This window comes from Dreissena polymorpha, chromosome 6 (genome assembly GCF_020536995.1).
Source record: "Dreissena polymorpha isolate Duluth1 chromosome 6, UMN_Dpol_1.0, whole genome shotgun sequence".
NCBI lineage: Eukaryota > Metazoa > Mollusca > Bivalvia > Myida > Dreissenidae > Dreissena > Dreissena polymorpha.
Window position 1 is genome coordinate 18,506,589 of NC_068360.1, and position 26,671 is coordinate 18,533,259.

The window sequence follows — 26,671 nt, forward strand, 5'->3', positions numbered from 1 at the left end:
GATTTTTATTGAGTTCTTTTCGCGTATTAAAGATCTTTGCGGTGCTTATATAGAATGGTTATCGGGTTTGTTTAACAATGCGCATTTTTTCCAATAAAAGCGGCATATACAGTCTATTTGTCAAAAAACAATGGCGGCGTCCAGAGAGCGTCCTAAAAAACTGCAAAGCGTCCAAAAACACGCTTTTAACATATTGTACGCAATGTGAGCCGAAGTTCAATGTTTAGAAAGACATTATAGAAAAGATCTTATACGATGTTGTATGTTCAGTTGCCGACACAGTCGGAAAAGCTAAACAAAAACGCGACACGACGGGTCCAAACTTAAACACACACAAAAATGAATGAGTGGAAGGGACAAGTCCCGTGGCTAATCGTTGAAAAGATTGAAGGGGAGACCCGTTTTAATTGTGAAATATGTAAAAATTCATCTAAGGCATGCAATCTAAGCACAATTTGGGCATATGAAGGTATTTGAAAAATAAAATTGTATAATACTGAAAAGACACTGTTAAACTCATATAAATAAAGTAGTCAATATAAATTGCCGCCTAAGAGTCTTTTGATGAGTTTTGCTTTGGCAGACTCTTGGCGTCAATAGTCCACTCTATCTTTTTAATAGCGAGAGTTTTCCTTCTTTGTCTATATTGATGCGCAAGGAATTTGGTGCGCAACATTCAAGCCCCGATATCAGACAGTTAATATCAACGGATTGCAATAATATTTACATACCTGTGTAGATAATTCATTTCTCAATAATGTTCCGTAAGAATTATGTAATGACTCTATCAATTTTGCACGCCTGACCAATTTAAATCAACACACTACTCACATTTTCAATTCCAATCGCTTTGCCCGCTGTATACGGCAGGTAGATTTTAATCGATAACGCAGCCTATAACACCATAATGCCTTCTTCTGATTGGTTGATATTTAAATATTTCATAACATGGCGAGAGGTCAGTGATTGTATTGCGATTTAAGCAGAAGTTTAACTGAAACAAATTATGCCTGTTAACTTCAAATCGACGCTATTTGAGGTAAAAATGGACTAATTAACTAAAACTTTATGAGTTGGTAATGTTATTTTGCAATTTTAAGCATATTGATATAATAGTGTTGTATTTATTTTTCGTTATCAGGGCTTTTTTTCCTTCTTTAGGACACGCCGAAAAACGGCCCTTTCCCCTCGGATTTTTTTTCCCCCTCAGCTGGTTAATTTTCCCCCAGACTTCATTTTTTTCCCCTTTAAAAAAAATGTTTTTTTTTAACTTTAAATACAGAAGTTAACCTGATCCAGTGTAGAAACAAGAGTTCCGCGGTCGGAGATGACCGCATTGAAGCCGGATTTTTTATTTAAATGACAGGAAAGTACCTTTCGTGTTTTTGTCAATGCAATACTTAAATTACTGAAATATTGTTCAAAGGTCAAAATGAAATGTAAGTACTTTTCAAGGCATGAGCAAACCTTGTGTTATGTTTTGAATGCATGCATATACATGAACAACAATAACATTTAAGGTCACAAATATGAACTTGAATTGACAATTAGGAAAGTTTGATCTCAATTTTTTTATTAGCAAATTAGTAACATATTGTTTGAAGTTTCCATCAATTTCATTATCAAATGTAAGAAAATAAACACTTTATTATAAATGCTTTTTAAAATGAATGGAATTCCTGACTATGTATAAGATTTTCTGTTCAATTACAGCCAACCAATTAGCTATGCACTCTATAAAACCTTTGTATTGTACTCAGTGAAACCTATGTGCATGGTGCTAGATTATTCTGCTGCAACTTAGTTTTTCGCGTGGTCATCTAAGTGTGCTTGCAAACCTTCATGTCAAGTTTGAAGACTCTATGTCCAAGCATACCAAAGTTATAACAATTTTAACATTTTAACATTTAAGGTCACAGTGACCTTGACCTTCAAATGAATGACATTGAAATGACCAGTGGTCATCTTCTAGTACTGGCCAATCTTTATTTCAAGTTTGAAGACTCTTGGTACAAGCATACCAAAGTTATAACATGAAATAAGAACTTTAACATTTTTACATTCAAGGTCACAGTGACCTTGACCTTCAAATGAATGACCTTGAAATGTCCAGTGGTTACTTACTAGTTCTGGCCAACCTTCATGTCAAGTTTCAAGACTCTAGGTCCAAGCATACCAAAGTTATAACAACTTTAACATTTTTATATTGAAGGTCACAGTGACCTTCACCTTCAAATGAATGACCTTGAAATGACCAGTGGTCATCTGTTAATCCTGGCCAACCTTCATGTCAAGTTTGAAGACTCTAGGTCCAAGCATACCAAAGTTATACCATGAAATAAGAACTTTAACATTTTTACATTCAAGGTCACAGTGACCTTGACCTTCAAATGAATGACCTTGAAATGACCAGTGGTTACTAACTAGTTATGGCCAACCTTCATGTCAAGTTTCAAGACTCTAGGTCCAAGCATACCAAAGTTATAACAACTTTAACATTTTTTATATTGAAGGTCACAGTGACCTTGACCTTCAAATAAATGACCTTGAAATGACCAGTGGTCATCTGTTAATCCTGGCCAACCTTCATGTCAAGTTTGAAGACTCTAGGTCCAAGCATACCAAAGTTATACCATGAAATAAGAACTTTAACATTTTCGAGCACGCCGCCACCCCGCCCGCCCCCCCCGCCCGCCCGACAACATCAATCTATAAGCCGAGATTTTTTCGAAAAAAATCCGGCTAAAAATAACATATCGCATAATTAAATTATCTGTTGCCTTGAATTTGTTTTACAAAACAGCAAAATATGTTAAATTGATAATTTAAGACTTTCCTTATTTTCCCCAAAATCTGGAATTTAGCGTGATTTTTTCCCCAAAATCCGGAATTTCGCGCAATTTTTTTTCCCTCAAAAAAGGCCAGGCTCTTTCCCCTAAATCAGATAAAATCCCATGGTTATGGTTTTTGCAGACCGGAGTTTCAGCGTTCAGATTTATTCTGAATGCGAATTATTTCAGCTAATAAATAAAGTTGCTAGCATGTTCATTTTGATTTTTTGTGCATGAAAATAACCATTATTATTTATTTTTAGGTCATTTAGAAAAAATAAGAATTATTTTCCAAAACTTAGTAGTAACGTTAAGAATAAAATTTCAGAGTTAAGATTTTTTTTTTGAAAATCTGGTAGTAATTTAAGAATTTCACAAAACCTTATCTGGAGCTCTGGAGCTAGTAAAATTTTAGTTATTTATCTGTCGTTTCTTTTATTATCCTACCGCAACCCAAATTCGACGACACCTAAATTCGACGATGTTCTGTTTGCATTGATTAAATGGATGATTATTGTCTTGAAATACAAATTTCCCAATTGCTGTCCTTAAATTCCCAATTAAAGGTAAAAAAAAAAAAAAAAAAAAAAAAAAAAATTTTTTTTTTTTTTTTTTTTTTAAGCAACATTTAGTTAGTTTCCCTTTGCAGCTCTATAGCTTGAACCTAGGTTTATATAATATTAACAGCTTGAAAACACTTGGTTATCAATTTTAAAGTATTTGGGAGCAAATAATCAAATACACCAATTTCCCAATTTGAGGTTTTCACGACTCGATTTTTCCCAATTTTGATGTTTTCACGACTCGATTTTTCCCAATTGGACCGGTACGGGTACTTTTCCCAATTGGACAAGGAAAATCGCTGGCCCGATATAATAATGTAGTGACCTAGATTTTACGGATGATTTGACAGGTTATGACCTTTATGCTGGTATGTCTTTAATTCTCATACCAAAGTAAAATAAATGCGATTGTTTTGTGAAATAATGATTTTCGTAGGGATTAAATATAAAATTTAGGTAATATATCGTCTATTTTGCAACCAAGTAATTGATTTTCGACAAGTACTCGATACAGTGGGGTCCCATGATACATGTATAGTAAGCCATGCCTTTTACTTTCTGTTAATAGAAGCTGCTCCCATTTTGGATTATTTCCCTTTAAAACTTATAACTTCCCTTATAAAACATTTAGAGAAAGTCCCATAACTTCGCCAAAAATAATTGACTGGAACAAACTCAAACTAGATCTGTAAGTAACGGAGGTAGACTCACACACCAAAAATCATGTAAATATCTGAAAGCGTTTCACTGAATCATTCAGAAAAATAAACTCCAGAAATGGACAGCAAAACGGATAGAAGGACAGACGGACAGCGCGACTTCTATATGCCATCCTACCGGTGGCATAAAACAATTGCTGTTGTTATTTTCTTTTAAATAAACACGGACTCCTGTAAATAGAGTTGGAAAGTTGGTCGAATCAATTGAGGGACGAAACGCTTAACGCTTAGAAAATAGCAAGACTCGAATTGCACAAACAATAATTAATGGCCGTACGGTACTCGCCTAATTTCAGATGGAAACACACATCTACAAGGCATAAATTCGATGAAATACGCATAATAAAACACACAAAAACTTACTTTGATTTCCAGGAAATTGTGCCAGCAACGTATCGATTTTCATGAAATTATGGCGCCAACGTATCGGTGCAGAGTGCGACTCATTCTACATTCTATACATAAATGGTGACGTCACTACGTTATTGTCAACGATTTTTCAACCGAAGTCACCAAATGGGATATTGTTGATAGTTTTTTGTCTGTCTGACTGATTCTACAATAAGTAAGCACTATAATGATTTTTTTTACTCTTGCAGGTTTGTACAGTGGGGATTTCGGTACCGGGCGCGTCTATGCTCTGGTGTAGAATTACCGAAATCCCCGCTAAGAGGCAGCGTATGGTGTCAAGAGTGCTTAAAAATAATACTAATATCATTATTTGTTAAATTGTACATTAACAGTTATGCGATGCCAAGAAACAATCATACTGATGACATATTGACCCTATAAGGCGCAAATATGGGGGATTTCGGTACTCGGCGGGCGAATGTAGAATTACCGAAATCCCTGGCCTAAGTGATAATTTTTCAACAGAAGTCACCAAAGGGGATATTGTTGATAGTTTGTTGTCTGTCCGACTGATTTCTACAATAAGTAAGCACTATAATGATTTTTTGGACTCTTGCAGGTTTGTACAGTTGGGATTTCGGTACCGACGCGCGTCTATGCTCTTGTGTAGAATTACCGAAATCCGATATAACTCTGTTGTGATACCTAAAGCATTATATGGCTGTGAACTGTGGACTTAAATAAGTGCAGACGACATAATTAAGTTAGAACGCTCTCATAGGTTTTTGCCTAAAACACATACAGGGTCTGCCACGAAACAATGCAACTAACTTTACTTTATGTGCTATCCATGCCGTGCCTATGGAGACAATAGTTGATTACAGAAAGCTGGTTTTTCTAGAACAACTCTGTAACCTGCCAAATACATACATGGCCAAACATTTGTTTAACAACAGACTCTTGTATTATGAAAACTTTGACCAACAGCACCATGGTTTTATTCCTGACATCCGTGCGATATTATGCAAGTACGAACTACACCACATCCTGGATCAATACATTGCAGAAGCCCTGTTCCCGGTGAAAAGTGTGTGGAAAACCATGCTCCGCCGACACGTTGCACAAAAAAGGAATGTAAATCTGTTTCAAGAGTGTTCATAAAAGTAACACTTTCTTGGCTCAACAATGCTACGGTCTGACGGAGTGTGTGGTTTATGGACTATCGCCAGAAATAATCCTGAACTCTCCTCTCTATGTAGTAAGACAATGCGAGTAATTGGGCGACTTACTATGCCCGCGTATATAAATACATGTGCACTTTGTAATGGAGTGAATTTGAATATAGTGCATCATCGTATTCTGCTCTGTAATATGAATTCTAACATTCGTGAACAGTTATGGAATACCATAATAGACACAAACGGAATTGGTGCTTTCAACCAGATGTGTCGCTCTAGTCTTTCTGAGCAGTGCAATTATATACTCCGGATGTTTCTTAATATAAATTATGACAACCTCAGTCATACAAAACTTTCATCACTAGTCTGCAAAATGTTTTTACAGTAGGGGACTCACTAAATGATTACATTGCGATTACATTAACTTATATATAGTATATACAGTACATTTAAATAGTTTGTTAATTTTTTTTCAGCCAGGAATTGTCTGTCTAGCAATTTCGTGTTTCGGTGCTAGGCTACAGATATCCTGGGGATATATCTAACGTTATATAATGATCGTGATATCACGATACTCCTAGCTCCCTGTCTAAAATTTCGATTGTGCCTCCTAGATGGGACAACTTGGAGACTCTTCTACGTAACATAACACAGTTTTACTAAATAATATTGTTTATAAAGTTCTCTTTTTTTGCTGTTGTTGATATTAACATCCATATATATCGTTTATGTTTGTATCTATCTAACCATTGTTTATATATAGTTATATTGTGTTTTGATCTTCATGCCTTGTATATGGAGGAATAAAAGTATATATAGATGCCAAGAAACAATCATACCGATGACATATTGACCCTATAAGGCGTGAATATGGGGGATTTCGGTACTCGGCGGGCGAATGTAGAATTACCAAAATCCCCCCTAAGAGGCAACTTATTCTGTCAAGTGTGCTTAATAATTAACATTTATATTATTTTTTGCACGTAAACATTCAAGCAAAGCCAAAAACCAAGATTACAAATGATATGTTTGACACTTTCAGATGTAAATATGGGGGATTTCGGTACGTTGTTGGCGAATGTAGAATTACCGAAATCCCCGCTACAAGTAAATATTTTTCAAAAGAAGTGGGATATTGTTGTTAAGTTTTGTCTGTACCTCTCTTTTCTAATATCAAAAAGCCACCCAATGATTTTTTGACACTTGAAGATTTTTACAGCGGGGATTTCTGTACTTGATCGTGCTTGTGAAAACATGCACTATGGATTGATACTCGGAATCCCAATAGTTATGTATATATTTTAGTTTTTCACTACCAAACATGGTTAAAACAATTTTTCATCAGTGAACTCATTGTATTTTGCAATATTCTATCTTAATATCCGCAGTATTTTGATAAATAATAAATTCTATTGGGGATTTCTTGGGATTTCGGGGGATTTCTGGGGATTTCGGTAATTACGGGGATTTCGCTATTTCTACACACCCTGATATTACACTTTTAACTAGGAGCATGGATCTTTTATTATGCCCTCCTTCGAAGAAGAGGGGGTATATTGCTTTGCTCATGTCGGTCGGTCTGTCGGTCGGTCTGTCGGTCCGTCCACCAGGTGGTTGTCAGACGATAACTCAAGAACACTTGGGCCTAGATACATTGATCATTACTCGCAGATGACCCCTATTGATTTTGAGGTCACTAGGTCAAAGGTCAAGGTCACGGGGACCCGAAATAGTTAAATGGTTTTTGAAGGATAACTCAAGAACGCATACGCCTAGGATCATGAAACTTCATGGGTAGATTGATCATGACTCGCAGATGACCCCTATTGATTTTGAGGTCACTAGGTCAAAGGTCAAGGTCACGGTGACCCGAAATAGTAAAATGGTTTCCGGATGATAACTGAAGAATGCATACGCCTAGGATCATGAAACTTCATGGGTAGATTGATCATGACTCGCAGATGACCCCTATTGATTTTGAGGTCACTAGGTCAAAGGTCAAGGTCACGGTGACCCGAAATAGTAAAATGGTTTTCGGATGATAACTCAAGAACGCATATGCCTAGGATCATGAAACTTCACAGGTAGATTGATCATGACTCGCAGATGACCCCTATTGATTTTGAGGCCACAAGGTTAAAGGTCAAGGTCACTGTGACCCGAAATAGTGAAATGATTTTCGGATGATAACTCAAGAACGCTTTTGCCTAGGATCATGACACTTCATAGGTACATTGACCGTGACTCACAGATGACCCCTATTGATTTTCAGGTCACTAGGTCAAAGGTCAAGGTCACAGTGACAAAAAACGTATTCACACAATGGCTGCCACTACAACGGACAGCCCATATGGGGGGAATGCATGTTTTACAAACAGCCCTTTTTTAAAATTATTTCAAGAAACGATGTTTAGGATAGTAATCTGCTTTGATACAGTTCCTGTTCTTGCATTTTTTTTGCTGTAAAGTAAGTTCATGTATGAAAGGGAACACTACTATCGAATATAATAGGCTTAAATATTATTATACAGGAAGATGAAACCAGTGATATAAACATTCCATTTACAAAAAATTCCCCCTTCTAAGGGCTGCGGACCCCTTCCCCCAAAGAAGTGTTAATTGTTTTAATCATATCTAATCAGCGATATTAAACATGGAACATAGATCTAAATAAAACATTAAGATTGAGATCATTTATTGAAAGAATCAACAATATTTGCATATATTTTTATTTTTAATATAATATATTATTAATACGCATATTATCACGCTTGATCCGTTGTTGCCGTTATTCTTCATTTCATTTAAGGTGTTGCAAAATCTTAAACACGAATCAAAACTGAAATAGACTTTTGCAGGCAGAAAGACTATTAAATGGCCTTTAAATTAAAGCATGAACTTCTTACTTTCCAACAGAGTTATAGCATGTGGCCGCAAATAATGTTCAACCTTGATTTGGAAACAAGACGGAAGTCAACAAAGTCGTATTTACATGTCAGCAAAACATACCGAAATGTTTGACAAAGAGTAGCTCCGATTACGACTCAATCAATGCGTTTTAAAGAACAGGCCTCGTAGATGCTGTGTGCAAAAAATGTCAACTGTTTATCGTGATACGCAGTCTTGAACATCAAAGTGATCTGATCCGCTATGGTTAATGATCTGGTAATGGTAACTTGACTGTACATCGTTTTGTTCTAATCATTCTCAGGGGCGTAAAAATGCGGTGTACCTAAATACAGTATTAATGTATACATTTTTACGTAATGTGGCGAAATAAGGCGTAATGCTATATGAAGAATGGAGGAAGTTAGTGTAATGTATATATCTGTCAGTTACTGGCCGGGAGATGAAACTTAAGTGATTGCCAACAAATTAATTCATGATAAACGCGTTCATTTCGGTCTCAGATTTTACGATTCATTCTAATGTTAAATAGCATAGACCTACTAGACCTACGTAATGTACAAGAAAAAATAAAGGATGTCAATAATTAATTTTCTTAAGTTTCGGTTTTATTCTTCAAAATTTACGTAAGTCCAAAAAGATTCATACCTAAATGTTTGTCAATTCATTTTAATTTAGTTTTTTTTCTTTCAAATTTAGATAAGTCCGAGGTTAATTATAGTTTAAGCTACAGCTCCTGCTACAGCTATCTAAATATATTCATAGAAACATAAAATATATATCACTTCAGACTTGTCAGTATAGATCTAGTAATGCCCAATTAGTATTACACATTTCTCTCATTGTAATATATTTTACTATTTTTACTTTTTATGCCCCCGGTAGGGTGGAATATAGCAGTTGAACTGTCAGTCAGTCTGTCCGTCCGTCCGAAAACTTTAACTTTGCCCATAACTTTTGCAATATTGAACTTTGAAGATAGCAACTTGATATTTGGCATGCATGTGTATCTCATGAAGCTGCACATTTTGAGTGGTGAAATGTCAAGGTCATCCTTCAAGGTCAAAGGTCAAATATATGGTGTCTGTCCATCATATAACTTTTGCAATATTGAAGATAGCAACTTGATATTTGGCATGCATGTGTATCTCATGGAGTTGCACATTTTGAGTGGTGAAAGGTCAAGGTCATCCTTCAAGGTCAAAGGTCAACTTTTGCAATATTGAAGATAGCAACTTGATATTTGGCATGCATGTGTTAAATGTATCTCATGGAGCTGCACATTTTAAGTGGTGAAAGATCAAGGTCATCCTTCAAGGTCAAAAGTCAAAAAGTACAATCCAAGGGAAGTAATAAGCCTTTAAAGGGAGATTATTTCTAAACCTGCCAAATGATATATTGAAATTTTATTTCAAAGCGGCGCAATAGGGGGCATTGTGTTTCTGACATACACATCTCTTGTTTATTTTGATAAAAAAAAATTCAAAATAAAAAAACACATTTTGCATCAAGCTGGGTTGGTATTTCAATATCAAAATTGACAGCTTTTGTTGCTTTTTATGCCCCCAGCATCTTGATGATCGTCCTTCCATATTTACGTCTGTCTCTGTCCGTGACATGGTTAATTATTCAGAAGTGCCATTTCTTGGTTAACTAGATTTTACCGTTTCGTCTAGCGTTAACTCAATTGCTGGTATAGTTGCTGAAGAACATACCTTATAATTTACTTATTGCTAGTTTTATGATTATCAACTAAAAGGGCCGTTCATATTGCCCACAAGACTCTAATGACTTGTTGATCTACTTTTTCAGACTCTCCTTCACCTACAAATGGCAGGGTTTCAAAGGAGTTGGGGTCGTTATTTGGACCAAGTAGATCAAGGTTTAGTAGTCGGCAGAACAGACGACCATCCAATGTAAAAACTAGAACATGGACTGCTAAATTTTATTGTCTAGCTGACAAGCACAAACAAAACGTTCCAACTTCTTGTGAAAAAATGCTCTTAGGAAAATGTGGGTTGGGCTTAAAAAAATACAATTTTCATGTCTTGATGATGAAACACAGGTGTACACAAAGATAACAACAGAATTTCCAAAATTACAAAGTTGTGGAGGGGTGGAGCTGCTGCGCTCTATGAGCAATTGCCGTATGTTACAAGTAATTGATGGAAAATGGGATGTGGAGACATTAAAAAGCTCTGTAGGAAGCCAGTGTAACATTTACATAAGACCTATTCAGAAGAGTATAAGTGTAGAAATTGACACTGAAGAATCAAAAAATCAAATTCAAGAAATGTGTTACATTTGTTTGAAAAATATTTGTCTTGTTGACCTTAGACATCACATTGAAGAATGTGGTCTCATGAACCCTGTTCACTGCCTTGAGGAATGTCAAGACAACAGCACATGTGTAGCAGTCACAGAGCCTGTTACAGTAACTGTATTAAACATGCATCATGAAAGTATAGACTATGTCCCAAACATGGTTTATGACAGTGAAACCTTTTATCAAACAGATGAGAACATTATCCCTGCATTGGATCTGCAAAATGAAAATGTGGTAATTCAGTCAGATGACAACAACTCATCAACATTAGATCTCCAGACAAGGAGTATAAATTCAATTGTTGCATTTGCTGTTGAAGAACTAGTCAGTAAGAAGATTGATAACCCAGTAGAAATGCTAAGGTTTCTTCAATCAGTAGTTGTTACTGGTAGAAAACTTGATATAGATTCTTCAACTGACAGTATTGATGGTGAAACAAACTTCATCAACATAGACAGACAAAACATTCTGGAGACCGCTATGGATGAAATTAAAGCAATTGCCAATCCCAGACTGACATTGGAGGTACAGTTTTATGGGGAGGTAAGTTTGTACATCATTGAAGTTGTAAAGTATGAACAATCTTGGCTTATATTTGTTTCATATTTGATGTTATGCGTAGTTGTTCTTTCACTCATGTGAATAGTCTTAGTAATAACAAACACAAATGTGCGCTATACTCTTTAATGATGTTACTACGTTGGTGGCTCAAGTGAGACTGGCTTATCAGCTCACTGTACAATGTAATAGTAAGGTTATTCAAGCATGCAACTATCTATAGTCTGTATCTAGTTACACTATGCAACATCCCCTTTGTTTTGTTAAGATGGAAATTTGTCTTCAATAAAAGTTTGTTATAACATATTAACAATTAATCATATTTATGTTAATATTAATAATTTGATGTTTTGATCAATGTAACATAAACATCAACAACATTCTGAACATTTATTTAGTCCATTCATTTTCTGCGTATCGCTGACTCGGCTGCACTATTCTACCTGATCGTGTCTGATAAGGGAAATGGGCTTATCTACAGGTACAGAGGGATGTTGAATATTCAATGCACTATTGTTTGTTGGTTGTTTGACCTGTTTATCAGTGCTTGAATGATTTCTTGCCAAAACATCAGGTGTAAAATCTGATATCTCTGGGAAATCCTCATTGGTTCTGATGAGGTAGAGGCGATTTCTCCGGTAAACCTGACCAGAAGGTGTTTGTATTATGTAAGAGTTAGCATTGTGTATTTCGATAACCTTAGCTGGTTTCCAGAGATTTCCTATCTGGAACCTCACAGTTTCATTCAAATGTAATCTGGGGAGCGGTTTTGCGGTTTTGTCATGATTGTTTTTCTGTTTATTTTTGGAAGTTTGAATTGAAGATCGGACAAAGTCTGGGTTAACGACTTTAGGCAGAAGCTGGGTAACCGTTGTAGGCATAATTGACCTAGTTATCCTACTCATCAGCAACTGCACGGGTGACCGATTGCAATCTGAGAGTGGAGTGTTCTTATACTCTAGCAAGACTAAGTATGGTTCATGGCCACTGTCTTTTGCTTTTTGTAGCAGTCTTTTTACAGTTTGTACTGTCCGTTCAGCAAGTCCGTTTGACTTTGGATAATGTGGACTAGATGTGACATGCGCAATATGCCATGATTTGACAAAATTTCGAAATACGTCCGATGTATACTGAGATCCGTTGTCACTGAAAATACGCATCGGAATGTCATGGGTACTGAAGCGTGACTTCAGTTTTCTGACAACTGTTGTGGACAGCATGTCCGGAAGTTTGTCTATTTCAAAGTATCTGCTGTAGTAGTCTACTACGAGCAAATAGTCATTTCCATCAAAATGGAAAATGTCTGTGGCAACCTCCTGCCATGGACCCTGCGGAATTTCATGGGGTGTTAACGGTTCTTTTTGGTTTGAGTTTCTATGCGATAAGCAAATTGTACAGCTCATTATGTACTCAGTAATTTGCTTGCACATTCCTGGCCAGAACATACCGTCTTTGGCTCTTTGTGTGCTTTTTTCAATGCCCATGTGACCTAAATGAACTTGTTCTAACATGTGTGGTCGGAGTCTCTTGGGAATGACCAGTGTCTGCCCTCTAAAAATTAGGTCATCGGCTGTCGAAAGTTCGTCCCTGTGATTGAAATACTCGCGTATCATGTCAGGGCAATCTGACCTAGAACTTGGCCATCCTCTAACTATAGTCTGTTTCAGGGCTATCATCTGTAGGTCAGTTCTTGTCTCGTTTCTCACGTTTTCTAGACTTCGGTCAGTATAGGTCATGCTCGAGAGCACCGTGTGAACGTGAAGGTCAAGACCTTCGATTTCAGAACAGTCTGACATTGGCTGTCGTGACAGGAAATCCCCGATGGGAACTTCTTTCCCGCTCACATGTCTAACATCAAGGTCATATTTTTGCAAACTAAGCATCATCCTTTGCAAACGAGGTGGTGCTGCATGTAATGGCTTCTTCATGATCGCAGATAAGGGCTTATGGTCAGAATGAACAATTACATGTCTGCCATATATGTACTGGTGAAAACGCTGGCATGCAAACACTATAGCTAGCATTTCACGTTCAATGTTTGCATAATTTCGTTCTATCTGTGTCAATGTCTTAGATGCATATGCAACTGGCTTACCATCTTGCATAATCGCTGCACCTACACCGTTCATTGAAGCGTCACATTCAATGTAAACCGGCTTCTTGGGGTCAAAATAAGCTAGCACTGGGCTTTGTGTTATGACCTGCTTAACTTTAGAAAAGGCATCTGATTGTGGCTGATCCCATACAAATTTAACGTCTTTTTTTAGAAGCAATTTCAATGGGCTTGTTATTTCAGCCAAATTTGGGGCAAATTTCTGCAGATAAGTAACCATACCCAAAAATGTTTCAAGTTCGCCGCATGTCTTTGGTGCTTCTACATTGACACATGCCTCAATCTTAGTACTGTCTGGTTTCAGTCCAGATGACGTGATGACGTGACCAAAGAATGGTACTTCGGACAATCCAATACGACATTTGTCGGGATTAAATTTTATGCTATTTTCACGTGCACGCTGAAGCGTAGCAGTGAGATTTCTGTCATGCTCAATTCTTGTACGTCCACTTATTAATATGTCGTCAACTATTGTGCGTACACCTGACAGGTCCCCGAATATCTCCTTAATTTTCTGTACAAAAATGTCCTGAGATGATTTTATCCCAAAAGGAAGTCGGAGATAACGATATCTGCCAAATGGGGTACTGAATGTTGTTAGGTAAGATGACTCTTCGTCAAGCCTTACACTCCAGTAAGCATGTGTAATGTCTATTAGACTGAAATATTTGCATTTAGCTAACTGTGACGTCACGTCGTCAAGTGTTGGCATAGGATAATGTGGTCTTCGAATAGCGTCATTCAGTGCTTTTGGGTCAAGACAAATTCTTAACTGTCCAGTGTTCGGCTTTTCAACCACTACAAGTGAATTTACCCAGTCTGTGGGTGTATTGACCTAAGCAATTATGTCATTGTTTTCCATTCGGTCAAGCTCTTCGCGTAGTCTATTGCGTAATGCTTCCGGAACTCTCCTAGGAGGATTAACGACTGGTATAGCATCTGGCTTCAAATGAAGCTTGCAAGTGCCAGGGGTGACCCCAATACCTTCAAAGTGGTCTTTGTAATCTGATAACTCACTTTCTTTATTTAATTCTTGGGATGGGCTATCAACAGTACATGTCAGCTGAATTAACCCTAGATCGGTTGATGAACTCAGGTTTAAGAGAGGTACCGACGGGGAATCTACAACATGAAACCACGTGCTCACAGTTTTGTCTTTGTGTGAACATCGCAATTTGATTTTCCCTACAACTGGAAGTCTGTTACCTGTATCGGCAGTCAAAATGTCAGTAGGGGGTTCCAATGGGGAATGAATTTTCAGACCATTAAACTCTTTCTTCGGCAGAATGTTTACTGAACTTCCAGTATCAATTTTAAAACTAATGGGACATTTATTAGGGCCAATGGGGAGACGAATCATTGCACGATCGGTAGAACAAAATGTGCTTACCGTGTCAATATTGAATCCATCTACATCCGATGTTACATCATGGCTTGTTGTGTCATTGTCCACAGTGTGTATATTATTATTTATAGAACGACAACACTTTGCGAAATGGTTAAGTTTGTTGCACTTGCGGCACTGCTTTCCTTTTGCTGGACAATGTCCAAAGTTGTGAAATGTATCACAGTTGAAACACGGCTTGTGTTTGGTAGGTAGACTTGGACCTGCATCAGTAGCTGTCGTCCGACGTTGTTGTCGTTGGCGATGCGGTTGCATCGGTCTCGGGTGCACTGGCCTGGATCGGCACGCGTCTACTTCGTTGTTCATGGAGCGCAGCTGCTCGCTTGAGTACTCCAGACTTTGCGCAGTCTGTACGGCTACATCGAGTGTCAACCCTGCACCGATATTGATTAGCTTCTCGCGTAACTTTGGCGAATTTGTGCCAAGAACGAACCTATCTCTAATTATTTCGTCCGTCTTTTCGGCAAAGTTGCAGTCTTGTGCAATAAGTTGCAAGCGTGTAATATATGCATCAATGGAGTCGTTGTCCTGCATCTGTTTGTAAAACTTGTACCGGGCAAAGATCGGATTTAACTTTGGCTGCACGAAACGTTCATAATATGTTTTATCTTCTTTGCATTTTCTGGTGAAATGTCTTTCCACGTGCTGTGAATGTCACGTCCTCTGTCACCAATCCACAATAAGAAATATGATACATGTTCTTCCTCTGATTTGTTCTTCAACGGTCCACTAAACATGAGTTTCACAAAACTTTTGTGTGTAGAATTTACCTGAAGTATTTTTAAAAATGTATCACTTTGTTTAAATTACATGCACACTGCTGTTGGTATGAACATGAAAACAACCATGCCTTTTGAAAAATATACTTGCCTGTTAGTACATGCATTGAAGGGTTAAATAAATCAGATTACAAGACTGAATCAAATAAAATTTGATGGACTGTTTATGGATTTTTAAAACAGTACCGGTAATTGCTGCAATGATCATCATATAAAAAAGTTGTGTCACAATGTGGGGTTACTTACTTGTAGATGTTGATGTTACTTCAATTTATTACTGAAGGCATTCACATGTAAAACATAGCAGTTTGACGTAAAAACATACAATAAATTTATTTATAAAGTATTTTAATTTTTAGCTCGGCTGTGTTCGGAGAAAACCCGAGGTATTGTCATAGCCAGCTCGTCGTCCACCGTCCGCCATGCTAAATCTTTAACATTGGCTCTAAAATCAAAGTGCTTCCACCTACAACTCTGAACCTTCATATGTAGATGCACCTTGATGAGTTCTACACGCCACACCAATTTTTGGGTCTCTAAGTCAAAGGTCAAGGTCACTGTGACCTCGAACAAAAAAAAAATTCTGACAAGCTTTTATTTATTCAAAACTGCACCCGCAACCGAGTGTTGGCACCTGTTATGCCGTGCTCTTGTTCAAGTTTATTTCGATTCAATAGTCTTATTTTGATTTCACAAAATAAAAAACATAATTTTGCAATAAATTACCTGTTTGTATATTTATATTGCACTGATCAATATACTGTACAGATGGCTGTTGACTTCGGTGGTCCCAGAAAGGAGTTCTTCCAGTTTGTACTAGCGGCAATCAAGGAAAAGTACTTTGATAATGGACTTCGTGAACACTTGATAGAAGACTATCTTACAATAGGCAAGCTTTTGGGTAAGTGCTTTATTTTGCAATGTTTAGAAAATATTGGTGCTATATTTAAATAATGTCTTTTAACCTTTTACCACTTAGATACGTACTTCCACGCATTTGTAGTCCCTTAGAATGTTATATTTAATTTAAGATATCTTTACTAGATTCAAGATCTTAAGGCTTCATTTACAAACCTTGGATACTGAAGGGCCCTCGTTTTACCGTTTTTGGGGCCGAAATTTGGCCCCATTCCCCCTGTAAAATAGTATACTTTTTCCCCCTTTTTCTGCTAAAAATCCCCCCTCCAAATTTTGTTGTTGTTGTTTTTACTTTTATACCTATGTTGCCAGCTGGTATCGTGCTATTAACCTTTGATTAAATGTATATTAATGTTAATTACGTATAAATATAGCAATTTTAAGTGTTGAATGGTTGGTGAAAATATCTTTTTAAGTTCCCCTTTTCGCCCAAAACGACGCGAAATTTTCCCCTCTAAGGGCCCCAGCCCCAAATCACCCAAAGTGTAGCAAGGTCCCAGTACTGATGAGCAGCAAACAGCATAAAACCTGAACATACTGTGAGTTACTTGGAGGCTGTTCTGGTTTTATGCTGTTTGCACATAGCCATTTTCACTTTGCTTTTAAGTTGGATAGGATTAACCTTCAATCTCACATGAGAGATAGATAGGTATTCTTTGTTTCCTTCACAAAGATTGTTCAAATTCAAATTAAGCATCTTGTATCTAAATTGGTCCCCGCCCCCCGGTATTTCATCGGTATAAAGCAGCCACCTGTGAATTGTTAAATTACCTTTCTTGAATTCAATCATAAATATTGAATGTGGTAAGTATTTTACTTAGGTTATTAAGTCATTAATTATTCAACTTTTGTATATTCAGGTTTGAGCATTTTACAGAATGGAAAAATTCCTGTATTCATCATTGAGTTTGATGAGCACATTTTTTCCATGGCACAGCCATCTGACTGCATTAGAAATCTTCGGGCTGGTTAAGATTGGCTTGGAATATATACTGTAAGTACCATGTTACATCTGTTATGCTGTACCCCTAAATATGGGTAATGGAGTAGCTTTTTGAATTGTATCTGTGTCTTTCAACTGTCATTACTGTCTGTGCTAATGAAAACTGTAAGAAACTTGTGTTGTGGAATTATTGAGTATTTTGAAAATACTTTGTAGATGTTATGCATTTAGGTAATGCAATAGAATGTTTTGTGATCCCCAGCAAAAGTTGTAGGGATATTGTTTTTGCTGCTATATTAAATTATGGGTATCTGCACTTTTAAAATGGGTTCTTTCTGGTACAGTTAACATGCATTTACAAATTTAACCAAATATCTTTGTCTGTGTCTGGGAAATAAACCTTAACAAAAAGGTTAACCTGCAATGAAATGCCGAAGATGAATTAGTGCCATAACAATAACAAAATCAAATTTATGATTATCTTCCCTTATGAAATGTGTTCCTCTTGTGATAGTTAACATGAATACCGGTACCAAATGTGAACCAAATACCTTCAATGTTTTCCTAGTAATAGACCTTAACAAATATGTTAACAAAACCTAAAGCTAACGAGAAGAGGGTCATGACAATAGCTCCACTTTTTTGCTTCGAAAAGGGGAACAAAAAATGATTGTACAAAATATTGATGTACCGATAAATATACATATGCAATTTTGCAGGATCAACTTTGTAACTCTATAGTTATGGCCCCTTAATTGAAATTGTCAAATGTCATCCATCCAATGCTGTTCCCCCTTATTGATAGCCCTGTAAATTATTGCAACTTAATAATTATGCCCCCCTTCGAAGAAGAGGGGGTATATTGTTTTGCTCATGTCCGTCGGTCTTTCCGTCTGTCTGTCCACCAGATGGTTTCCGGATGATAACTCAAGAACGCCTAGGCCTAGGATCATGAAACTTCATAGGTACATTGATCATGACTAACAGATGACCCCTAAATATTTTCAGGTCACTAGGTCAAAGGTCAAGTTCACAGTGACTCGAAATATTAAAATGGTTTCCGGAAGATATAACTCAAGAATCTTACGCCTAGGATCATGAAACATCATAGGAACATTGATCATGACTAGCAGATGACCCCTAAATATTGTCAGGTCACTAGGTCAAAGGTCAAGGTCACAGTGACTCGAAATAGTAAAATGGTTTCCGGATGATATAACTCAAGAATCTTACGCCTAGGGTCATGAAACTTCAAAGGAACATTGATCATGACTGGCAGATGACCCCTATTGATTTTCAGTTCACTAGATCAAAGGTCAAGGTCACATTGACAAAAAACATATTCACAAAATGGCTGCCACTACAACTGACAGCCCATATGCATGCATGCATGTTTTACAAACAGCCCTTGTTTTGTTTTCATTCGGGTTGGGCTGTTTTTGTTTTTGAATTATCTTGTTTTTTGTGTCCTGAAGTATAGGAATAAGCTGTTTGTTTAAAACCGTTCATAATGAGACAAACTTAATGGAGCTCATTGGGAGAGCTTCTCGTATAGTGTGTTGTCCATTGTCTGCCAATGCATGCGTGGGCGTCTGCGTTCGTCTATGCATGTGTCATTTAATATTTTTCATGAAAAATAAATGAATCTCAAACATTTTCAAGGACACTAATTTCATAAAAGAATGACAAGGTCAGTGTAAACAACCTGTAATACATTTACCATCATTAAGGAAATAACAAGGTTTACTGACAAAAAGAAAGTAAAGTGTGTGCCGGCAACAAGCATTTCATCACAAAGGAAGTTTATTTAAACGGGGAAACTTCCCTTTATCTTAAAAGGGGTAACTTCTCTAAAACACATACTACTCTTTACTCCTCCTGAATCCGACCCTGCTAAAACTTTGCATGAATGATCCTGGCATGAAGCCCTTTCAAATTTGTTCAATGAATTGCATTCCATGCATAACTCTGGTTGCCATTGCAACCAAAATGAAAAAAAAATCTTCTTGCCTAAACTGCAAAGCATAGCTTAGATATTTGGCATGTAACATTATCTGGTGGACTTCTACCAAGAATTTTCGATAAAATGACCCTGGGGTCTAAATAAGCCCTACCCTTACGGCCAGTGTGTTTTCCATGTATGTATAAATTGTTAACTTTAAAATCTGCTTCTCTGAATTATCAAATATTGATATATCCCTTTTAGTTTAAGGTTCATGAGTATTATCTTATGTTACATTCATGTTTCAAACTGAAAATCTTAGGGCATTAAATAAAGTGCCTGTTCAAGTTCAACTTAAGATTGCATTGCATTGTATTCAGGTTAGCAACCCAGGATCCCCTTGTAATGTAATTCTCACAATTCTCACATGAGCACTCTACTTTCAAGTTGATGTGAGTGGTATTCAGAAGGTCCACAAATACATACAATAATTTCTGTATTTTTATCTGAATGCCCAGATTTTTAATTATTTTGCATTGATCAAAGTTGAATCCGTTTAAAAAAAAGGTAATTCCCCTAAGTATACAGTTGGATTTCTTTTTGAAAATAACTTTATTAAAAGGTTTATTATTGCTCTTTTCTAATTCAGGTTGGACGAAACCTACCAATTTTCAGACTGATTTTTCAAGGAAGGAGTGCTGATCTGACAGTGCGACAGCTAACGATGTTGCTTCAAACTCAGTTCTCAGAAGAAGGATCAAACAAAAGATCATTTGAAAACAAGGTGTATGGGGCCTTCACACGCTACTTAAGAGAAGTTGCAGGTAGGTGCAGAAAATCATAGGGGTGACAATACAATGTTTATATTTAAACTTGTAATAAGCTTTGTATTGTCTTTAAGCTGCCCTTGCCCAGCAGATATAAACAATTTATATAAAGACAAATAAGCCTTTGTGATATAATTGAATTTTCAGCTCACCTCAGCACAACATGCTCTTTGTGAGCTTTTGTGATCGCCTTTTGTTCGTCGCCCGTCGTCAACATTTTGCCTTGTGAACACTCTAGAGGCCACAGTTATTGTCCAATCTTCATGAAACTTGGTTAGAACATGCGCCCAATGATACCTTGACCGAGTTTGAAACTGGGTCATGCTGGGTCAAAAACTAGGTCACTAGGTAATAAAAAGAAAAACCTTGAGAACACATTTGATGCCCAATCTTCATGTAACTTTGTCAAAATAATTGTCTTAATGATATGTAGGTTGAGTTGAAAAATGGTTCCGGTCCGTTGAAAAATATGGCCACCAGGGGGCGGGGCATTATTACTCATATGGCTATAGAGAAACCTTGTGAACACTCTAGAAGTCACAATTTTAGCCCAATCATCATGAAACTTGGTGGAAACATTGGTTTCATTGATATCTCGGACGAGTTCGAAAATTGTCTAATGACATCTTGGGCTGCACAGAACAGGTCAGTTCCTTTGAATCTCAGGTGAGCGACTTTGGGCCTTTCAGGCCCTCTTGTTTAAAGATGATGCCATGCTTATTGGACATGTGGTATAAAAGAGGTATAAAGTAGTATATTTCAAAGTAAAATAGCGTGCTTATGTCTGCGAAAGGAGGCATAGTAATTTAACAGTCTGTCAATCTGTCGGTCTGTTAGTTTGTCTGTTGTATGTCTGCAATTGTGTGTCCGGTCAATATCTTCTTTATTAATTGATGGATTTTAAAATAACTTTGAACAAATGTTTAGTACAGTAAGAAGAAGTATCATGCATAAGACCCAGGTCCCTATCTCTAAGGTCAAGGTCACATTTAGCCTCTCAAGGTCATATATCAAAATTTTGCAATGAAAGTTGTGTCTGATCACATCTTTGACATAAATGGATGAAGTTTAAGCTAACTTGGCATGCATGTGTGACGCAGTAAGGGGAAGAGTCACTCCAAAAACCTAGGCCCATAACTCAAAGGTCAAGGTCTCATTTAGTCTTGCAAGGTCATATTTCAAGATTATGCATTGATAGGCATGTTCGGTTCATATCTTTGTCATTAAAAGATGGATTAAAGAAAATAAAGTGTAGCACAGTAAGACAAAGTGCAACGCACAAAACCCAGGTTCCTAGCTCAAATGTCAAAGTTACACATAAAGACTTGAAAGGATTGTTCACGAAAAGGTGTGTCCGGTCTGTATGTTTGTTATACATCAATGGAATTTGAAATAACTTCGAACAAATGTGAAGCACAGAAAGATAAAGGGTTGTGCTTATGACCAGGTCCCTATCTCAAATGTCATTAAACCATGTGCCATCCTCTGAAGACAATGTTTGTTTTAACTTTGAATTATTAAGACATGTATATACATATAGACAGAAAATGATTGAAGTCCTTATATTGATCTTATATGTGCAGGTGGTAGACGTGGGACAGTGTTCTTGGGAAAGGTCCTCAGGTTCGCTACTGGTTCTGAGGAAGAACCTATGCTGGGATTCGTCCTCCATCCATCCATAAAGTTCACAGTTGCTGGTAGCTTTGTTCCCACAGCCAACACATGTGCGAATACATTGAATTTACCAAGACCTTCGCCAGATACACCTTTGCCACCAGACCAGAAACTGTTTCACTTTTATGACTTGGCCTTCTCAAATACGTATTTTGGTTTAATTTAAGGCTTGTATTGTTATTAAAGAACTCATACATTAAATGTTCAACACTCCATTCTTTGTGTGAAAATACATGTATAGATAACTCATGTACATTTTTCATCCAAATGATATTGGCAAACTGGCATTTTATATTTACCCTTTTTGTATACATGTTTGTGTACAAAGTGTACATGTATCAGATAATCTTTAGCCATTGTCAATTGTTGACAGATTTAGACACAATTTGACCAATATTTAACTCTGAAATCATAATCAGATGACAATAACTCAGTTTTTTATTCTTAAAGTGGTCACAATCGCAGGTCAAATCATGTCCTACAAGTAAGTTTTGTTTTGGAGTGAATATTAAAATTTTACAGCAGAAACGTTTAACAGGCATGACTCAGTATCCTTTTCATTTCCAGACTAAACATGAATTGCATGATAATTACTTGACACGTTTCATTACCATACACACCTTCTTCATTGATTGTTTCCAATCTGAACCGATAAGGGGTTTATTAGTTATTGTATTATTTCCACTGAAAGAAGCATCGTGTTATCCTTTCACTTTCGGTTAAAAGGCTTGTGTCTTGTTTTATATAGGTTTATTTTATTGTTTCATGGCAAAGAATGGCCAACTTAAATGTTTAGACGTTGTTGTTTTAATGAAAACATTACTGGTCATTGTATTGACAAAGCCTTGGTGGGAAGGCGTCAGCTTTCAGTGGCTGATTAATAACTTAAATATTCAAAAACCAACCGGTATTAATACTAATACTTGCAATTTTGAGAGTTAGGTATAACAAATACTAATAATTTGAAATTGATACCCAGCTCTTCAGATACTAAAATTCTATGTTATTTTGACTTTTGTAGTACTAGTATTTATCAATGTGCAGGTGGTGTTTTCTATATTAAAATAAGAAAATTCATTCACAAACTTGTGATGAAGAAAAATGTTTATCTAAACTCTCAGTTTGTTGATGCTGACATAAGTTTAATAGGTCAGTGCCACTGACATATATTGGTTAAAGGGTTGGTTATCAGAACTGTTTATTTTTAGCTCGACTTAGCACATTGTGTTCATGATGTGATCTCCTTTTGCCCGCCATGCATGGTGCGTTGTGCAGCGTCAACATTTGCCTTGTTAACACTCTAGAAGCTGCATTAATTGTCTGATCTTCATGAAATTTGTTCAGAAGATTTGTGCCAATTATATCTTGGACGAGTTGGAAAATGGTTCCCGATGGTTGAAAAACATGGCCACCAGGGGCGGTGCATTTTTGCGTATATGGCTACAGTAAAACCTTGTTAATACTCTAGTGGCAATATTTATTGTCTGATCATCATAAAACGTGGTTAAAAGATTTGTCCCAATCATACCTTGGACGAGTTTTAAATGGTTCCAGTTGCTTGAAAAACATGGCCGCCGAGGTGTGTGGCAGTTTTCCTTATATGGCTATACTGAAACCTTGTTTATGCTCTGTTGGCCACATTTATTGGCCAATTTTCGTGAAACGTGGTCAGAACATTTGTCCCAATAAAATCGAAGCCGAGTTTGAAACTGGGTCATGTGAGCTTTAATTGAGGTCACTAGATCAAATAAAAAAAAAGCATTTTAACACTAGAAGTCACTTTTTTGTCCAATCGAATGATTTCTCAGCAGAGTTCAAAACTAAAAAGGTGCCTAGAAATTAAATATTTATGTTTCATAAAATACTTTCATTAATTTGAACTCAACCTCCTCAAAATAGTTTAGTTCCTTTGGGTTTCAGGTGAGCGCCTTAGGACCCATGGCCGACTTGTTTGACAATTGGACCAGGCATTAGTTTAGTGTCTTTAACCCTTTTAAATGTATATACTGAATGTTCTAGTCGTCATTTGTTCTTACAGCTAAGGAAGCTGGTCTGTTACATAGTTGGTATTTGTGTTTTATTGTTTAAACAATCGGTTATTAGATTGGGGTATGTCGTTATGTGGCAGTCACCTTTGGTTTCAACACTTAAGAATGGATTGAGATATTGTAATGCAAATGCATATATAGATACCGTATATGGAGACCTCGCTTTGGGATCACATGTAGAGTGGTGGGGTCAAGGTCACCGTTTCTAAAAATAACTTGAGAAAGCATCAAGATATTTTAATAAAACTTTATACATAGATACTTTTTATCGAGACCTTGCTTGTGATTGCATTAAGGGTGGGTGGGGGTCAAGGTCACTTTTTCAAAAAACGAAAATCGGTTTGGGAAAAAATATGGAAAAAATATTTTAATGAAACTTACTATCTAGTACCTTATCAAGACCTTTCTATGGACTGGATATGGGTGAGGTGGGGTCAAGGTTACTGTTACCAAAATAGAAAAAAAGTTTCTGCTCAATAACATGAGAATGTATTGAGATATTTTAATCAAACTTCATTCATAGATACCTTATATCGAGCCTTGCTTGGGATTCATATAGGTTGGTTGAGGTCAAGGTCACCATTATTAAAAGGAGAAGAACGTTTTCCCTCAACTTGAAAACGCATTGAAATATTTGAACGAAACGTCATACATAGATACCATATATCGAGGCCTTGTTTGAGATTACATATTGGGTATGTGGTGGTAAAGGTGACCGTTATTAAAAATATGAAAAAAAGAATTCTGCTCAATTATTAGCATGGCTTGACATATTCCAATAATTCTTGGTATACATGTGTAGTGTCGTAAAATACAAGTCAAGTTCAACTATGGTTACAAACCACTAAATTTTGACAAGAATTTTGGCCCTTTTATTTACTGAAATTCCCTAAAAACATGGATTTCTTATGATAACTCAACCATGGCTTGATATATTTAAATAATTATTGGTACAAATGTGTAGCATCATAAAATACTGGTCAAGATCGAATTGGGTTACAAACCACTAATTTGTACACGGTTATGGCCCTTTCCCCCCCCCCTCCAAAAAAACAACATTGTTTTTTGCTTAATTACTCATGAAAGGCTTCACATATTTAAATTATTATAGATACATAGGTGTAACATTATATAATACAGATCGAGTTCCTCTTTGGATACAAACCACTTAATGTTGACAGAGTAATGGCTTCTAATGAAAATAAATCATTAAATAAATTTAAAAAAAAGAACTAGACACAAATCTGCTATTTGGTGCTTGATCTTTTCCTCAATATGCTCTTTTTCATATTGATTTTCGCAGTGTTTATTTTGTTGTTTCTATTTTTCATTTACAGTTGAAGGACGTTTAATTCATAGGAATTCAAAATTGAAAGATCATAAACAGACAATTAAAAAAAAGTAGATTCATCAGTAATTCATGTTGAATTTATGGTTATTTCCTCAAATGGATGTTTCGTTAAATGTCCATCAAATTGGAATGTCAAAAGTAGCCTCATATTAACTTTTTCATGTATCTGAAATCCCTGTAAAAAGCCTTATTTTTGCAAAAATTGAAACCTTTATAAAAGCATTTATTTTCATTGTTATCTGATAGTAGGCCTGACTTCATGAAACCAATATGTGAGCTTTAGGGCTTTGTGATTGGCTTTATTTTGTATTGATGTCAATTCGACAAACTTGCATGTTAAACCTGTTGGAATACATTGTTATAATGATTATTGTTTGATCTCCAGTTTATTGTTATGAACACATTTATTATTAAAGGGTTGTTGTATTAAAATTTTAATGTTTCAGTTTTATAAATTACATAACTGAATAAAAGTATTGTTATGTCTTTATTCAATTCTTAAACAAGAACTGCTGAGCATACACCACGACTGTAGACACTTCCACAAATGTTAATGATGCTCAAATTGATCTGCAATATTTCACAATCATCGCACTTGATATTGGATATCAAGTGTTCTTTCTAAAGAGCACGTGGATAATATTTGTGGTACTCGACAGCGCATGTGGTAATGTTTGTGATTTTCGATGATGGAAATGTATTTTTAACAATAGCTCCGGAGGAGTTTAATCTATCCGTGGCAAAGCCTGCATCAGCCTCTTTGAATAATTGCCTAAAATTAAATAATGCATGAAAAAAACAATAGATATTAATGTTAAATATGGGTCACGTTGGGGAAAATTAGGTCACAAGTCCTAATCGATTTAGAAAGGATCTTTATGAAACTTTTTCAGAATCTTTGCCTGATAATATCTAGGCCTGGTCTGAACATGGGTCAGGTCAGTTAAAAAACTAGATCAAACTTGTAAAAATTGTGTATATTGTGGCTTAATTTTTAAATGGATCCGTATGATCTATATAAAGTTCAAATATGGGTCACTTGGGGAAAAAAAGGCAATAGGTAAATTCTTGACACAAATGAAGGTTCATGATACTAAGAGATTGTTTGTTTCGGCCACATCTAGTTACACATCTTGGAATCTGTTTTAAAGACCTGCTTCACGGCCCTTTTGTTCATGGTTATTCTGTTGGGTAAATACCAAAGAACTTATTTGCTGTTTCAATGCAATGTAGTTAAT

General features: G+C 36.4%; 2 protein-coding genes across 2 annotated transcripts in view; one reads left to right on the forward strand and one right to left on the reverse strand.

Moving 5' to 3' along the window:
* The window catches only part of LOC127834914 (polyubiquitin-C-like), a 345,452-nt gene that overhangs the window by 182,232 nt on the left and 136,549 nt on the right, over positions 1 to 26,671 (reverse strand). The window lies entirely within an intron of this gene.
* LOC127834897 (uncharacterized) lies at positions 10,360 to 25,923 on the forward strand. The gene is made up of 5 exons (XM_052361019.1): positions 10,360 to 11,418; positions 16,499 to 16,631; positions 17,509 to 17,642; positions 20,183 to 20,357; positions 21,944 to 25,923. The coding sequence occupies exons 1-3, from the start codon at positions 10,561 to 10,563 to the stop codon at positions 17,619 to 17,621; spliced, it is 1,104 nt and encodes a 367-aa protein (XP_052216979.1). The 5' UTR covers positions 10,360 to 10,560; the 3' UTR covers positions 17,622 to 17,642; positions 20,183 to 20,357; positions 21,944 to 25,923.